The sequence below is a fragment of the Mus musculus genome, chromosome 10, assembly GCF_000001635.26.
Source record: "Mus musculus strain C57BL/6J chromosome 10, GRCm38.p6 C57BL/6J".
In the NCBI taxonomy this organism is placed as follows: Eukaryota; Metazoa; Chordata; class Mammalia; order Rodentia; family Muridae; genus Mus; species Mus musculus.
This window is the reverse complement of record NC_000076.6, coordinates 85,378,707-85,397,281: the sequence shown is the minus strand read 5'-3', so window position 1 is coordinate 85,397,281 and position 18,575 is coordinate 85,378,707. Positions and strand designations below refer to the sequence as shown.

Genomic DNA, 18,575 nt, shown 5'->3' with positions numbered 1-18,575 from the left:
ATTTAGACATCAGGACTAATGCCCAATGAGCTGTGGCTCTATAGAAAGAGGTCAGGGGAGATGATGGTAATAGAACATGATGATTAGCCCTAACCGGGTTTAGCGATTATTAGCGGAGGCACAAATAAGCCAGTTTGCAAGTCAAATGAGAACGGAATAGTGGAGAGGTGAAAAGACAACAATTCCTAGAGCCTCAAAAAATAAGAGAAAAGATGAAGAGTTGTAAGGGAAGTAAATACAAGGTTAGAGTTGCAAACCTCCATCTAAGCTAATAGCTTCAACGTGTTTGCCATGAACTTGAGAAAGAAAGAGAGGTAGGCAGGTAAAGAGACAATGCCTAAGCCAGGCTATAAAATCTGGTTCAGAAAATAACTCTGAGTGTGACTGCTAACACTCGGGATGTCTGCTGGACGTGGTTTGAGCATCCACCAAGGGTTCATTTCAATTAAAATCTTGATTCCCAAGATGGCGCTTCTGAGAGGTGGGGCCTAGTTGAAGGGCTTTGAGTCACTGTGGGTGTGCCTTTGGAAGGTAGCTGACTGACTCTTTGGCAGTTCACCATAGAAGGATTTTTAAAAGCCCAAGTTTAGTTCCATCTCTCTGTCTATCCTCAGCTTCAAAGGTAACCCCACTCCAACAGGAACTTTAATTATTGACATATGCATCTGCAATTTTCATAGAATTCTTGACACAAGAGAGGCAATACCAGTACCACGACCTTGCATGAGTTGAATAAACCTTTTTTCTTTGTAAATGTAGGTGCTTCATCTATTTCAGCATAGTGACTCAAACTTACTAATACAATGGCATAGATGACAATCCCACTAAATTGCTCAGGCAAAAATCGGTAAGCTTGGGTTTTAGAGGTCTATTGTTAGAGCCCTGAATTAATCCCTGATGCTTCAATGTTCAAGCAAAGGAACTATACTAGAAAAGATTTTGAGCCTTTAAAGACACGGCACCTTGCAAGACCCACTTCAGGTGTGGCCAGGAATAAAGGAGAAAGAAAGTCCGAATACTGCATAGAGCGGGGAGCGGGGAGAACAATGGGCAGCAAGTTCTTCCCAGAGAGCAGAACACAGGCCTAATCCGAAAATGCCATCCATGGCCACGCACACAGGGCTGGGTTGGCAAGCTCTCAAACCACTAAGGACCAGTGCCTGCCATGGGTCTCTCACTAGCCCCTTTACTAAGAGGATGTTTCACTGTGGTTAGTTATCCTAGTCTGTTGTAGTACCCTGTGTGAATGCAGATAGGCAGGGAACTTGTCATAACAGGTGCCTAAGCCACACATTGTTCCATTAAATGTAGTGAATGGGACTGAGCATCGTTCAACGTTCCTAAAGACTAAGTCAGGAGCCATGTTCAGAGAGAAGAGAAAGTTACGTGAAGCCAAGCATGTGGATGCTTGGTAACAAGGCAGATGTAGCTAGACATGGCTAGAGATACATGAACTGAGCGACTAGTTCTGTAAGCAGCTTTCTTAAGACCCCTCCTCTGGTTGGGCTCCTCAGTCTGTTGGCTGGATGAATGCAAAAGAGGTGCTTACAGGCTACACACTGAAGATACACAAAGTCGTCAGTCGAGGCTTGCCCCCTAAATGAGGCTCCTGACTCCTCCCGCCCACATCTCACCCAATCAGAGGCGAAATGAACAAGAATGACTTTCCACCGAGATTTGGAAATTATCTTTTATAACAACTGATGTGACTGTAACTATGATAATATGCAGATGTCATTAAAAACAGTGCCTGATCTGCAACGAGCGCTGTGAGTGCAGCTATTTTTCCTACTGATTTTACAGATAGGAAACCTAGAGCTGCCAGGGATGTATGACCCCAGAGTCGATTGATTCAGGCATATAGTTACCTTTCAGTGAATGATAACCAGGTGATATATAGATGGGCTTTTCATCTGGCTTGAGGACACAAATAACAACAGAGGGAGAGTTAGGAGTTTTCTTCCACTTTAGAGGCCATCAGAACCCCACCTGTGACCTTGCACCTCTACCTGACCCTTCCCTGGCTTATAGGGTCATTATTACTATGCTGATGTTTCATGAAGCACACACTTGCAAACACCCCAGAAAGGAACTGACTCCTGCACAGAAAACCAAATAACCCTCTACTGACCCAAATTTCTGGTTTTAATTTACAAAGAGACAGTTAATTAAAAATGTACTCTGAGACCAAAGGCACCGCTCAGTGGGGCTCCTGAGACCGCTTTGCTGCCTCCCTGAAGACACTGAGTTCCTCCTGAGACATTTTGTCCAGCAGAGCCACAACACGGCAGAGAAAGGCACAACCAACCAGACCCACGATGGGAAAACTGCTCAGCCAGTAGACTCAGAGTTCACAGGGCAACTAAAAAGCAAAGGGCCTTCGAGCCAACCAACCCTCCCCACCAGTGCTGCTGACACAAGGGCTCACGTTAATTAATGTCTATAAAATGACTGGGGAACCCCTGAAAGGAAAGATATTATGCAGAATCCCCAAAGAATTGCTATCACCAGCTGGAATGATCTGTTTGAAAAGAAAGCTGTTATTAGGACGTCCCTATATGAGGCTGGCACTGTCACAGAGCAGATCTGGTCTAATCCTGTAATTGTCCTCCATGATAGGTTTGCATTTCCTTCAGTTTTTTAAAAAAAATGTGTTATTCACTTTTATGTGCTTCTCATCATGCGGATCCCCAGACAAAATTCATCACAACAATTCACCTGCTAGAAGACAGAGGAACCAAGAGTGGAGACTCGATGTTTCTGAGCAGAAAATTCTTCCCTGCTTTGACCAAACTATACTGCCTCTTCCAGCCTTCCCTGCACATTTTTCTGCCTTCATAACAAAGTTTTATATTAGGGTCCCTGTGGTTTTTGTCATGGGCCTTTTTCCCCCTGAAAGATATCCTCCAATACAGAGAAATGCACAAAGCTAGATTTCATGATGGGATGCATTGGGCAAATATCAGTAGATACTTCTATTAACATGTGGGACATTTCTATCACTCAGGAAGTTTAGTGAAGGTGTACCTTCACTAAAGACATTTATTATTTTTTTAAATGAAATAAAATAATCATTCTTTTCACTTTGGCCACAACAACCTTCTGGTGACTTTGTCCATGGAGTTATGCTCACTGGTCAGTCCCTGAAATAGATACATTGAACTATTTGATATATACACACAGACAGACACACACACATATGCACACACACACACACAACTGATGTGTTGTGCCCGGCAGGCTCCCTTCAAAGAGAGCATATGGGGACATTGATCTAGTGTGATAGAGAAGGGAGACGCCACAATACCAGATTATCACCACAGCTGCCACCATCATTTTAGCCCCTACCAGGCACCAGGCTGACATCCTTAGGACAAAGAATCTCATAATTACCAACTTCATTTTACAGCTGAGTGCTGTCTCTGGAACTCCCAAGAACAAGTAAATGGCAGTCTTGGAATCCAGGAGCTGTGACTTTGTACTCTGATATCATAGCAACTGCTCTACAGAGGCTCCGTTTGACATCCTAAAGAGTGAATGATCTGACGATATTCATTTAGTCAACAAGTAGTAGAAAGTATTTACAGTGTGCCAGGCGTTCAGAAGGGAAGGCATGGGATGAACAGAGGCTGAGAAGGAGCGCATCCTCTTAAGGAGGAGGACAGATCATTGGTGAAGCAGGACTTCAAGGTTGAGCGGAAAACGACTAATTCTGAGGGCATTCAAGATACAGTGACCAAGGCACGACAAAAGCCCCGACCTCTTCTTATTTTCAGTGTTAGTGGAATGAATGAAGTCAAATGTTCACACCCCACAAAACCTCCATCAGTCCTTTGGGGTCTCTTCCACGCTGCCCAGGCTTTTAAAGCACCTAAAAATTAATACAAGAAAACCCAGGTCTGAAGAGTTGTATATCACCACAAAACAAAGGCCATGCTCCAGAGCTCTTCTGAGAATAATGCTGAAACCCAAGCCCCGCCCAGCTAATGCTGGGACCCAAGCCCCGCCCAGATGATGCTGGACCCAAGCCCTGACCAGCTGATGCTGAACCCAAGCCCTGACCAGATGATGCTGGGATATAAGCCCCGCCCAGATGATGCTGGGACCCAAGCCCCGCCCAGATGATGCTGGGACCCAAGCCCCGCCCAGATGATGCTGGGATATAAGCCTTGCCCAGTGGATGCTGGACTCAAGTCCCGCCAAGCTGATGCTGAACCCAAGCCCCACCCAAATGATTCTGGACCTAATATCTGCCTGGCAGATATTAGCCCCACTGTGCTCTTTGTTTCCAGAACTCAGTCCCACTAGTTTCATGATTTCCCAGCCTTGGCAGTTTAGTATCTAAATCTAAAGGAGAACAGCTGCAAAAGTGGCTATATGTGTGGGGCAAAGCCAGAAAAACCTTTCAAAAGAGGATTCAAGTACTGGCAAGATAGCTCAGGAGGTAGACAAACTTGCCACCAAACCTACCGACCTGAGCTTGATCCGTAGAAACTATATAGTGGGAAGAGTGACCTGACTCCCATGAGTGTCTTCTGACCTCCACCATGTTAGACTGCAAATTGCTTCAGCCCCAAAGCAGCTTCTACTTCCCTAGCCCAAGATGGTCCACAGAGCCTAGGGAGCAAGCAAAGCGCCTTCAATTCTCTCTTTCTATTCCCAGCCTTGGCCATCACTCCAGCTTTCTTGGGTCCTCACCAACAACGTCCCAATGTCAGCAGGAAGTAGTCACGGAGACGATTGCATGGCCCCTTACCATTTATTATCAATTGGGGGGGTGGTGGAATGTTAGGTCTCAAACCCAGAAAAATGGCCAACCGAGATGCCTATTTAACACATCAAAGTGGATCTGGCTGCCAGTTTCTCCCAGCAGCCCTCAGTCCCTACCTTTATAGGGTATGGCTGGCATACCCTGCCCCTACCCTAAACTTTAGCACTGGTTTGGACTGCCCTTTCCCCAGGCAGCAAGCAGCAGTCTAAAGAGCATGGCACCCTTACTCCTACCTCGGCCCTTCCTACTTCCGTACCTTTTATAATACACAAACGAGAAGGATGTGGGCACTTATCTCTTGGGTCCGGCCTGCTACACCTGTCTAGGCTTCTCTTCTACTAAAGACATTATCATCTCTCTTTTCCTCTTTCGGTTTACCTTTTACTCTTTTGGTCTCCTGGACCTCCCCTCCCCCCTCTCCTTACATGGCCTGGCTCAGGGTCATGTTCATGCTAGGCTCTCCCAGATGTCTGTCTCTGACTGTGCTCTACCTCCTGTCTACAATAAACCTTTCCCTCCACCGTACGTAGGCACAGTCAGGTCCGATCTTTTTACTTAGTTTTTTCATTCACACTGATCTCCACATGGGCACCCATGTGTGCACGTACACCTGCGCATACACACACACACACACACACACTTTAATAATTAAAAATGAAATTCAAGAAGCTCAGAAGGCAGTTAGCTTCTTTAAGGACATCACTGAGCAGTACAGTACAACAGCTTGCTCAGTTCAACAAGCACCAAGAAAGTCATTTCTAGCTGGGCGTTAGGGACGCCCTTCAGCTTGGAGGATGATCACACACAAAATTAGTGCTGCCGGTTTAGATCGTCAGGTATAAAAAGGTGGATAAACAGAAACAAAAAGGTACAGCAAATTGCATGGGGTCAGTGCTCAGCTGAGTATATAATGAAGTAGGATACCCTGAATGCAGGGTACTGGTCGGCACCTGAAGCTACAGATACAGTGGCTAGGAGTATGGGCACTGAAGTAGACCATCTGTGTTCAAACAAGCAATATAAAAACAAACGTCCTACTCCCCCCCCCAAAAGCTCCATTTGTGCCTCAGTTTCTTCCACTGTATAAAGGAGATGGTAGCAGTACTTTGAGTTTTGTTTGTTTTGTTATTTGCTTGTTTGTTTGTTTGTTTGTTTGTTTGTTTGTTGAGACAAGGTCTCATGTAACCCAGACTGGCCTCAAACTTTTCTACCTAGCTAAGGATGGCCTTGAACTTCTTCTCATTTTTCTCCCTCCACTTCTGCATGCTAGTATTACATGGCTGGATTGTTCATTCAGTGCCGGGAATTGAACCCAGAGCTTTGTGCATGCTCAGCAAGCACTCTACCACCTGAGCCACCTCCCCAGCCTGACAGTTGTGCTAGACAAAAGGCACACTGGGTTTCCATGTATAAAGTGATCCTAAGAACAGGTTGGCTGCGATCAGTGTCTTCTCGGTCCCTGGCATTTAAAAACTGTTCAATAGATATTGAAGAACAGATGAATCCACAAATGAAGAAATTAATGGTGTTACTGAGTTAAAAGAGGGGAAAATCCATTATGGAAGGTGTGTGGTCCTCAGGAAGGCTTGCAGGTCAGAAAGACTGCTGTGCAAACCAGTTAAAGGAACAGGCTTGGTGTTCAGTGTATGTTAGGATGCCTGAGACATTAATCACTCATTCCTTAGCTCTTCTGTATGCATGCCCAGCCATTTTGAACAAGCCCGTAGAGTAATGAAGAGATCAGGATGAAATAACAGCATGTCTTGAACCAGAAAAAGCTGAAGGAAGAGCCCTGCGTCCCAGGAGTTAAGCTGTGTGGTGTGCGGAAGTTTGTGATGGCTTCAAGGCCCAACCACCACTCACTCACCCTGCCCAAAACCAGTTCTGTGGTTTTCTCTTCCCTTAAATTAGCCTTACTCCACAAGGGATAAACACAAATGCTGTCTTTACAAGAGGCTAAAGATCCTAAAAGCAAAATCTATTTGGAAAATGATTAGCTACTAACATAGCTATGGGAGGAGCTGAGGGTATACTGTGTGTTAAAACCTACATTCTGCAGACAAGTGGACAGAAGCCCAGAAAAGTCACCCCAAATCTCTCAGTTCAAGAGAATGCAGACTAAGAGGCATCAGGATGCTGGTGTTGGCAGACTAGAGCTTCCTCGGGGTTGGGAAGGGGGTGGGTGGGAATCCCTGTAAAAGTAAAATGAGAGAGCAAAAGAACCCCAAGAGGAAGATGAGGAGTTGTAGTGCTGAGATAACTCAGGCTAAGGGCTGACTGCAGTGTGTGTGTGTGTGTGTGGGGGGGGGGCAATGGGAGCCTACAATAGGGAGACTATTAAGCTGGTCTGTGATTTTAGGTTGAGGGTGCGCTCCCAAACAAAGAACAATTCAAAACTCGGGGTTTTGCAGGTAAATCCCCCATTCTGAAAAAGTACACGGGAAGCCTCGTGCTCTGTCACCAGATGTTTTCAGTCTCAGTGGGATGTCCCTGTGTACTTGCAGCATGAGCCTGTGTCTGCGCAGGTCTGTACGCCTTGGTATCCTCTGGGGAGTATGCCTTAGGGCAACAGAGGGGTGGGTGGGGGATGGGCTTTGGCAAAGAGATTGCAGAAGAGTCTCTGGAATCCAGGCAGATCCTAGCCCCTCCCCCAACACACACACACACACACACACACACACACACACACACAAGCTTTGCTCTTTTCTTCCCCTCCCCCACGATGATCATATCCAGGTGAAGAGATTCAGTCAGAAAGTCCATCAGGGTAAATTTATAAACGGTTAAAGCTGGAGCCTTATACCCCAGAAGCCTGCTGGTTTGCTCCTTCGCATATTCACAAGGCACTTGCACACACATGCGCGGGCACACCCACATGCACACTCTTGGCACCCCAGAGGCCAAGCCAGGCCAGACGCATCTCTCCTTTAGCTTGGAGGAAACAGACAGGCTGTGACATGAATGAAATCTACCCAGCAAGGCTGCCTTTTCGCTCCGACCACGCAACCTCGGGCCAAACCGCTTGGAATACGTAACAAAGTTTTATTTCGCTTTTAGAGTCTCCAGTTACTCTTCTACCATTTCCTGTGGAAAATTGAAGCTTTGAAGTGTCTAGCTCAGGCTTTTGCAGACGGGGACCGCTAGCGCCACCCGGAAAACAAGCACCCCAGCACTACCCTATGGACATCCAGGACCCCAGGTTCAAACCCACTCGGCACCTTCCAGGGGGCGCGATGAGGGGATTTTAGAACTCCAGAAAAAGGGTACCTGTAGCTGATAACCCCTACCTCTGGCCTGGGTCCCTAGTGGCTCTCCTTCAACCAAGTGACAGATGTAAATCACCCGCCAGAGCCTGGAATACTTGGCCTTGCCACCCTCCACCCCACCCCCACTCCCCTATATCTCCAGCTCTGGGTTCAAGTACTCAGAAACTGTTCAGGAAAACTTGGAGCAATGCAGTGTTGTCTCTCCACCACCACCACCACCACCTACATGAACACGTTTAGGCCCACCCAGCTCTATCCTTCCACCTTCGCTGCCCTCAGCCATGCCTTCCTAGCGCATCCACAGCGACCCCAAAGGGCCTGGGGCAAGCGAGAGAACTGCATGGCAGACAAGTGAACCTGCCTCCTCCAGATCTTAGCCCAACTCGTGGGTACTGGAATGTGGCCCCTTAAAGATCACAACAGGGTTCTAGAAGCTATTCACGAGACTCAAACGTCTCAAGCCAGATCCGAGTAAAACAACATACTAAATTAAATGTAAAATAAAAAGGGTGTTGGATTTTGCTCCTGTCTTGCGGGAGGCAGCAACCTCCTGGCCCTGCACAAAGGGGGCGGAACCCTGTGTGCTCTGGGAACATTACTACCAGTGTCAACCACGCGGATCCCAAGCTCAGGAGTGAACCTACGGGTTCCTGGCTGTCTCCACTCTGGCCCCTACCTCTAAGGCCGTGGAGAGCGCGAGTGGCCAGAGAGACGCGGGAGGGGGACGAGAGGCAAACTTGAACCCGGAGTTGACAGAGCCACTTACCACTGGCGTTCTTCCCACAGATGAGGTGCTGGTAGGGCTGCAAGAGCCCCCAGATTTCCGAGTCGTTGTTGACCGTGTGCTCCAGGGTCTCCACGGTGAATTTGGGCGCTTCGTGAAGCGTGTGGTGGTGGTGATGATGGTTGGCGGCGACGGCGGCGGTGGCTGTGGTTGGCGGGACTGCGGTCGCCGCCGTGGCTGGCGGGGCGCAACAACTACTGCCCCCGCTGGCGCTGCTGGCTGCGCTGCAAGGGCCACCGCTCGCCGCTCCCCCTCCCGGAGTCTCGCGCTCCTTATCCGCTGCAGGGGCTCCGGGGCCTGAGCCGGGGCCTGGGCCAGAACCGGAGCTGGAGCCAGGGCCAGGACCGCTACAGCTACGAGGTAGCCCGGAGGCCAACACCCGCGAGTAGATGTCCCGGAAGAGACTCTCCATACAGGCGGTCAGGTAGATGGCGGCATGCTCGTGGATGCGCAGCGCCACGCGGCTGTCCACCATCCAGCGGTACACGCGGCCCACGGAGAAGGTGAGGCCGCAGCGCGCCGACTTGCCACGGCCCAAGCGGTCGCCGCCAGCGCTGCTCATGTTATAGAGGGACAGCGCGGCCAGCGCGGCAGCGGTGCAGTGAGCCGCCAGGCCCCAGGACAGTACGATCTCCATGGCACTCTGGATCTCGTACTTGGTGCACTTGGCGAAGCGCAGGCTCAGGCGCTGCGCCTCTTTAGCGATGCGCACTAGAGCCCGGCTTACCAGCATCGAGAGCTTGGCCAGCGCGTCCTTGGGCAGGCTGCCGGGGACCGCTGGGCCTGCCCGGGGATCCCGCGAGCGCAGCAGCAGCAACTCCAGTTCCTGGAGGGTCCAGGGGACCTCGTCGAGGTCCGGCAGCAACCGCGAGCAGTGCTGACCGGCGCAGTCCAGCCCCTCGGAGTCTTCCACCAGGGCAGTGTTGACGGTGTCAAAGCTGTTGTGCCGGCTGTGCATGGAGTCAGCTAAAGGCGGCCAGCAGCTCCCGCCATACGGGGACGCCGGGTGAGAGTCAGAACAGCACAGAGACAAGTTGGAGGAGCGCACAGAGTCCGCCGCGCCACCATAACCCGAGTCCAGCGTCAGATCTTCCAGCGTTCGCACCACAGGCTTCTTACCTCTCCTGGCCATCGCTGCGCCACTTCATGCTGCAGCCGCCGTGGAGCCGAGGGGAAGGAAAGGCAAGGATCTGTGGGCACCGGGGTCCTCGGGGACAGCGGGGCTCCACGTCGCCTAGGCTCACTTTCCCACCTGGCGTTGCCAGCAAGTGTCACTACTTTCGCCTGTCTCCCCGAGCCGTCACCACGGGAAGATACACGGCGGAACCTGAAGTCATCTTCTGGAGTCGGGGCCAGAGCGAGGGCGCACTGAGCCGCGAGCCAGGCCGGGAAGGAAGCTCCCGCCAGGACCCGCGCCTTTCATCCAAAATAAAAGTGTCTGGTCCTCTCCTCCCTGGGACCAGACGGATGCAGAAGCCTCCGAGAGCCGGCCACAGTGTCGATAGGACCTAGATCGCCCCAGATACGGCCGCCGCAGCTCGGCGGGCTACGGGCTCCCCCGGCTCCGGGATCCGGGCCGCGGTTCTCTTGAGCTCCCGCCCCGCACTAAAGCGCTGTAGCCAGGCGGCTGCAAAACCCTGCTGAGCCCCAGCAAACCAAGCAGTCAGAGGGCGGGCGCATGCAAAGCAGGGCCGTCGAAGAGCCAATGGAATCGGGGGATGCTAATTACTTAGGTTTTTTTTTTTTTTTTTTATTCCTCCCTTCCATGCGGCCCCGCCCCTCAGACACGCCCCCCCAGGCCTTGACCAGGGCTGCAGCTAGGAGGGATCCGCGGCCTAGGTGGAAGCCTGGAGAAGAACAGTCATCCTGCAACTGTAGCTTCCCTAGTTTCTGCTTTCGAACTATCGACAAAAATATCATTTATATCGTTATTTGTTCCACTCTGCGGTTCATAAAGTGTTTGTCCGAGGGTTACTTTCTGCTTTGGCATTTTAGATTTCTCTTTCCCTCCCACCAGCCCATACAAGATGCACGTTTCTCCTCCCTCTTCAGGCACCCTGACTAATTCAGGCGGGTGCCGCTTCTCAGCCTGGGTTTGCTCCAGCATGGAAGGAAATAAAACAGGAAAGTAGTGAGGGGGAGACTGATAATTGCCACTGGGAAGCGAATCTCTAGCCATAAACCACCTGTCACCAGGACTTTCTAGGTTTGTTCGGCAGACAGGAATCTACCCTTAAGTTCCAGGGTGTGTGTGTGTGTGTGTGTGTGTGTGTGTGTGTGTGTGTGTGTGTGTGTTCCGGCCACTCTGTGGTTCTGGTGGACAATGCTCTAGACTGCTCAAACTTAAATTTGTGCACAGGAGAATATTCTTTTCAGCTAAAGAAAGATACAAAATATATGTGTGTGTCTGCTGCATTTCTGTGTCTAACAGCATCATTGCTTGGCTATTTGTCTATCTCTACCTACCTTAGGAAAAACCTTATTCATTCAAAGATTCCTACCTCCCTTACACAATCCTATTCCTACAAGAAGCCCACCCTGATCTCCCAAAACTATCCTGGGTGTTTCCACCACCCCACCCTCTTCGATGGCTTCACATTTCTGGGCCCTTGTCACGCTGGCTTGCTACTATCTATTTATTTGTCTGGATCCCACATTGGGCTAGGGAGTTGTGGTAAATGTATGAGTCGACAAGGGAAGGACGTGCTTTGAACTGCTGGTTTGAACGTTCAACTGTGGCTGAAGGGATGTGAGAAGACACTCAACATCACTGGCCATCAGGGTAACTGCAAATCAGAACCATAAGGAGCTGCCAGCTCATGCCTGTTAGGATGGCGATTATCAGAAAGTCAAAAGATTACAAGCATCAACAAGGGTGTGGAGGATAAAGAAGAGTGTACTCTATTGGTGAGAAGGGAAATTGATATAGCTATTATGGAAAATAATGCCGAAGATCTTCAAAAAATTACTAATTAGAACTACCATGTGATCCAATAATCCCACATCTGGATCTTTACCAAACAGAAATAAAGCCACTATTTAAAAGATCTATTTACTCCCCTCTCCCTGTTCATTGAAGCATTATTTGCAATCGCTAAGAGAGAATATTGTTCAGACTTCAAAAAGAAGGAAATCTCACCATGTATAACAAATGGCTAATCTGGACAGTATCATCCTGCTAAGGGGAGTGTCTCACTTATTGTGTGACTCTAAAAAGAATCACACAGTAGCACCAGAATGTACGATGGTAACTGGGTGCAGACAGGGGCGGGGGATTGTTCAGCACACAGACTTATATTTACAGATGATGTGTTCCACAGTTCTAGAGACATTACATACATGCAGGGTGGCATCTAGAGTGAATGATGATGTCGGTAGGAAGTTGTCTGTAAGTGTTCTTATCAGGCAGAGGAAAAGGTCAGATGTATGGGTTGAGAGGTATGTTAATTTTCTTGATTATGGTAATTATTCACAATACATATAATAAACACCACATAGTACACCTTAAATGCCTATCATTTTTGTTTGTCATTCAAATCTCAGTAAGGATGGGGGTGGGGCATAGGCAGCTGTGGATTCCCTGCCGTTCATCCTGCATATCCCATGTCATCCTGTAATTTCCATCCTAATACACGTCCATAGCAACACGTTCCCTTTCCTGTTCTCTAATATCAGAATCTTCCTAAAGTTTACCTCTTATGTTGTCACGCATAACAAAATCAAAACTAACAAACCACTCATATCAAAAAATGTGAGCTATTTTATTTATTTATTTATTTATTTATTTAGTCTCCCAAGTACCTAAAGTTTACACTTATTACTTAGCTTTCAGGAGTCCCACGCTATTCTTAAACTTCCTTTCTGTAATTTCACAGAGAGAGAGAGAGAGAGAGACAGAGAGAGACAGAGAGAGACAGAGAGAGACAGAGAGAGACAGAGAGAGACAGAGAGAGACAGAGAGACAGAGAGAGACAGAGAGACAGAGAGACAGACACAGAGACAGAAGGAGAGACAGAGAGGCAAAGACAAAGGCAGAGAGAGGGTGGGCTTTCTCACACATACATTGTGCGCTCTGGGCAGGTCGGATCCCTCCTACAGGCTGATATCCCAGCCTGTCTCCCTCATTCCCTGCCGCTGCTCTTTTCGTGCAGATGTCCTTCTCCCCTCTTATCTTTCTTAAACCTCCTCTCTTCCCAGTGGGATTCGGCTCCATTTGAGAGTGCTGCGATGTTTTCTTTTCCTGATGCCGCCTGCTCTCCTCCCAGGCAGAAGGTATCCCCGCGCACGTGGCTCAGTGCTTGTTTTAAGCCCTTTTCATTTCTCTGCACGGTTTCCTGGCCATCTTGTCTACCTCAAGCCCATACGCTGAGGTGTTGAGCTTGTTGAGGACGCTGAGTGCTTGGTGGAGCACAGCGAGCAAAGACCTGAGGAGGTTTCATGTATGTGCAGGAAACTCACACCAAGCAGCGCATGGAACTGCACGCTGACTCCTTCCCTCCTGTGGTGTGGGGTCAGCCTGGTACAGGCTGTCTTTGCCACTGTGCCAGCCGTATGCCCTGAGCTCATCAGTTCCATCCATTTTCACCTCTTTTTTTTTTTTTTAAGATTTTATTTCTTTTATGTATATGAGTGCACTGTAGCTGTCTTCAGACACACCAGAAGAGGGCATCGGATCCATTACAGATGGTTGTGAACCAACATGTGGTTGCTGGGAATTGAACTCAGGACCTCTGGAAGAGCAGTCAGGGCTTTAACCACTGAGCCATCTCTCCAGCCCCCATTTTTCACTTCTGTTTTCTTATCTCTGAGATGCCCCAGTCAACCTACCTTGTAGAGTTGTGTAACTGAAATAAGGCTCCACATTTTGTAATAACCCTGAGCATATTTATTAGAAGATTTTACACTCCCCCCCCTTTTTTTTCCACAGAGCACTTATTACCTATGGAATCAGAAGAAAGGAAAACAGATTTTACTTATAAAATAAAGCTATCTCAGTTTGAAGGCATTGCCATATCCTGCAGAAGTTTCATATGTACATTTGACTCCTCCCCCTTCCAGGCGGCATGCTCCTTAAGATCTGTGACCTCATCTAATGGCAGCCAGTAATGATGTCCATATTCATAGCACCGTGAAAAAATGAAAGCCTAACTTCAAATATTTCACGAAGGGAAAATCCTTTGTAATAACATCAAATGACCATGAACTGTAGTTTGAATATGCTTGGCCCAGGGAGTGTCGCTATTTGGAGGTGTGACCTTGTTGGAATGGGCGTGGCCTTGTTAGAGGAAGTGTGTCACTGTGGAGGTAGGGCCTTGAGGTCTCCTAGTACCTAAGCTACACCCAGTGTGGAAAGAGCCTCCTCCTGGCTGCCTTCAGATCAAGATATAGAGCTCTCGGCTCCTCCAGCACCATGTCCACCTGCACACTGCCATGCTTCCCGCCATGATGATAATGGACTGAACCTCTGAAACGGTAAACCAGCCCCAGTTAAATATTTGTCCTTATAAGAGTTGCCTTGGTCATGGTGTCTCTTCACAGCAGTGAACCTCTGACTAAGACAGTGAGTGACAGAAAACACTGCCAAGAGTAAGCACACTGGCAGAGTGATAAAGGTCCCATAGGATTAGAAAATTCAGTGTACAAAAAGCAGAAAAGATGTGAAGGATGAGGAGAAGGAGGATAAATAAATTATTAAACAATCTTGCTTAACAGAGATAGTTAATATTAACAGTTTGTATTGCCTTCTCTTTTAAATTTTCCCTTGGCAGTTTTCTTTGGAGGTTGTGTTTCCGTGTATTTGAATAAATCAACACAGTTGAGATTTGTATTAGTTACTTCCCTCTTGCTGTGATAAAACAATATGACCAAGGCAACTAACAGATGAGTTTATTTGGGTTTACAGTTCCACAGTGTTTGAGTCCATGGTGTTAAAGCCAAGGCAGCAGGCATCTGGAGCAGAAACTGAGGGCTCACATCTTAACCCCAAGGCCAAGCAGAGAGCGGGAACTTGAAATGGCACAAATCTTTAACCTCTCAAAGCCCACCTCCAGTGAGATACTTCCTCTTACAAGGCCACCTCCTTAGCCTCCTCAGACCATACCACCAACTCAGAATCAAGAGTTCAAATATCTGAGCCTCTGGTGGACATTCTCTTATAAGCCACCACAGGACTGTTCTGCACATCACTCTGAATTCTGATTTTTCCCAAACATTCCTTCAAATCTTATCCCTTCTCTCATGGTATTAAAATCCATCCTAAATACTTTACGTTTTGTGGCTAGAAAATATTCTATTGCATAAAAATGTAAAACACACACCCACAAAATGAAGACAACATTAGAGGATTGAAAGACCTCCATGCTCATGGGTTAGAGGCCAAAATCTATTGCAGATTCGATGCAATTCCCAATAAAATTCCTGTAATATCCTTCACAACGAATCAAACAATCCAGGCAATAAATGGGGTAAGGGGCCATGAAAACAACTGACTGTTTTCAAAAGGTAAAACACAAATGGTAAAACACAATGAAAGTATGAAGAAGTGTTCAACCTCACTGGCCATTGGAGAAATGCAAATAGAATCACATCGATATTCCATCTCATCTAGCCAGAGCTGCGAACACCAAGAAAGCAAATGACAACAGATGCTGGTACAGATGTAGGCAGAAGGTAGTAAGTGGGTACTTACTCAGCCAGTGGAATGTAAAGTAACAGTATCTGTGGAAATCCATGTGATGATTCCTCACAAAACTAAAAATAGACCTTCCATACGACTCCAAGGGACTCCAGGCCAGTACTTCACTGAGATACCTGCACATGGGTGTTTGTTGTACCACTATTCAGGATAGCTGAATTACTGAACTCTGCTAGATGTTTAACAGCAGAGGAATAGGTAAAGAAAAAACAAGGTGGTATACATCCAAGAAGAGTATAGCTATATTCCTTGCAGAAAGCTGAATGCAACTGGAGATAATCATATTTAAAGTGAATTGAGTTAGTTTCAGACAAGTATCATATGATTTCTCTTGAATACAGCTCCTTGGTTCCATGTGGACACACATGATCACATATCTATATCTGACATGGGAGTAGAAATACAACCATCAAGGAGAGCAAAGGGGCTTAGTGGGGCTGTCAGGGGAGAGAGACATAAAGGGAGAGCGCTCAATTTCATGTTTTATGTGAAAGCATGTCCCGACATAGCACAGTACAGACTAATTAAAAACCCCACAGCTTGTTTTTACCTTGATACATTGATTTCCAACTCAGTTGTTTCTGCTCATTTATTCACTGCTGTGAGTAATTTTGGGATGGGCCTTTTTGCACCTATATAAGGCTTCAAAACATCTCTATATCTGTTATCTTTTAAGAAATGCAAGTGTATGATACACATATACTAAAGATTAAAGAGAAAAGAAAAGTCATGATATTACATCAGTGAGATTAATTGGCCTCCTGGAAACCAAAGATTTAGAAAGGTTTTTCATCAGTTACTCTTCTCATTGCTGAGACAAAGTCCGGACCATGAGGAAGGAAGGGCTCGCTTTGCACTTTAGGGGGTTATTTCCCCATCTTGGTGGGGAAAATCATGGCAGTAAGAGCATTTGGTCTCATTGCATCTAGACTCCGGATGGGGAGAGAGAAACAGCAGCTGGGCTTCTGCTCACTGCCCTGACAGATAGAACCAAGACAGGAATCTTGCTGGCTATGTGTCCTGCTATCGGGGGTATCTTGGGGAAGAGTGACTTGCCAGTGTGCATCAAGCACATGGGCTCCTTGACTTTCCAAAAAGCATCCCTCTGAGTGGTCCTGGCATACTTTTCCAAAGCAACATAAAATGCGTTAGATGATTCTGATTTAATATAGTGTCTTAGGGTTTCTACTGCTGGGAAAAGACACCATGACCGTGACAACTCTTATAAAGATCATTTTAAAAAGTTTCAATCGGGGTTGGCTTATCGTTTCAGAGGTTTAATCCCATTATCATCATAGCTGAAAACAAAGCGGTAGGCAGGCAGGTATGGTGCTGAGGAAGAGCTGAGACTTCTCCATCTTGACACTGAGGCAACAGTACACTGAGTGTAGCTTGAGTATAGGGGACCTCAAAGCACACCCCAAGAGTGATGTGACATATGTCCTCCATCAAGGCCACACCTACTCCAACAAGGCCACACCTCCTAATAGTGCTACTCCCTGTAGAAAAGCATTCAGAGACATGAATCTATGGGGGCCATTCTTATTAAAAACCACCACACATAGGATTTTGGAAAATAACAAAAGTCTTTCAGTAAAGTAAGTTGGGATGACTATGAAGCAGTTGTGAAGAGTAACAATGGAGATCTTCATTTCTATCGTATTCGGAGAAATGCTTTAAGTGAAGGCTTTGGAGAGTACACAAAGTATGGCCACACATGTGAATTTACTTGCCTAAAAACACTTAGTGAAGAACTAATAATACACGATGCCTAAGGGCTTTCTTGAAAGGATGAAAATGCTAGCTACAAACAGGTTCTTTGGATTTGTAGTGTTTTTTTTTAATTAAAAAATTTTGTGCAATACATTTTTTTTAATCATTTTCTTTCCCCTCCCCAATTCCTCCCGGGAGTTTTATTTATTCTAGTCCTGTCTCTGAAATTTTCTTCTTTAGATTTTTCTCGTTTTCTTCTTCTTTTAAAGTCTAGCCAGGCATAGAGGTGCATGCCTTTAATCCCAGCACTCAGGAGGCAGATGAGTCTCTTTGAGTTCAAGGTCAGCTTGCTATCCTAGTGAGTTCCAGGGTAGACAAACCTGTCTCAAAACAAAACAAAAAAATCTGAACATTTTTACAATAAACGCGTACCGTTTTGTTTTTATCAGAGCCATAAAAGTTCTTTCAACAGAAAATAAACTTATTCTCTGCCCATGATTCCTGTCAATCCAAGTGCTAAGAAGCAACTTCACCCTTCAGCAGTCTAGAATCAGAAAAACCTGTTGACTATCCTAGCAGCCAGCTTGCCAAGCAGCCTCATTCATTGTGGCTCATCACATCTCCCCCAAGAATCTGCCACGCGCGACTCTACCAAGCAACGCCACTTGCGTTTAGAGCCTGGATCTGCTACTTACTCAAGCAGGCTCTAGCCTCAAGCAAGTTCCTCGGCCTTGCCGTGCCTAACTGTGCCTTCCTTCTTCACTATTAATTGAGGCTGAAAGCACAGCGTTCCTTCAAAGCTCAGAAGCGAGGTTTAAAGGGCAGGGTCAGGACTCTCAGGTCTGACACTAGCTGCTGGCTCTGCTCTTGCAGTCACACAGTAGTCTGCAGTTGGGGGTGTGGCCGTAAGCTCCACCCATCTCTGTTTTCTCTTGGGCTCCCACAGGTTAGCCCTGTCTTGTCTCTGAAGGGTTGGAGAATCTGGGAAACGAAGTTCCCTGTGACTCAGGTAGGCAAGGCAGAAGAGTGGAAGAGCCGGAATGAGTCTTCAGCACAGGAAGACGAGCCATTCAGAGGTAATTATGGTACTGTAAACCGCGAGTTTCTTTTATGGTGAGTCGCACTGCAACACCACACATTTTCAGAGGTGACATTTCACTTGTGTTTTCCCATCGATCCTGGTATCCTTACTGTGCACACAGTTCCCAGAAGCCCCACAATGAGCCTCACTTTCCTCAGACCCTGGTAGGATCATCTTTCTAAACCAACTCTCATCAGTATCAGAAAGGAACACTGCTGGTCTCTGTCCAACTTCATTATCTTCCGGCCTGTTCAGGTTCCTCACTC

General features: G+C 47.3%; 1 protein-coding gene across 2 annotated transcripts in view; it reads right to left on the bottom strand.

Annotated features, from left to right (window-relative positions):
- The window catches only part of Btbd11 (BTB (POZ) domain containing 11), a 275,322-nt gene extending 263,011 nt beyond the window's left edge, over positions 1–12,311 (bottom strand). Inside the window, exon 1 of one of the 2 annotated variants that reach the window (XM_006514230.4) lies at positions 8,804–12,311. In XM_006514230.4, the coding sequence (XP_006514293.1) occupies positions 8,804–9,953 (1,150 nt within the window). In that variant the 5' untranslated portion in view covers positions 9,954–12,311. The remainder of the gene's footprint in view (positions 1–8,803) is intronic. The other variant, NM_028709.2, reaches the window with a different exon arrangement.
- Positions 12,312–18,575: the final 6,264 nt, after the last annotated feature.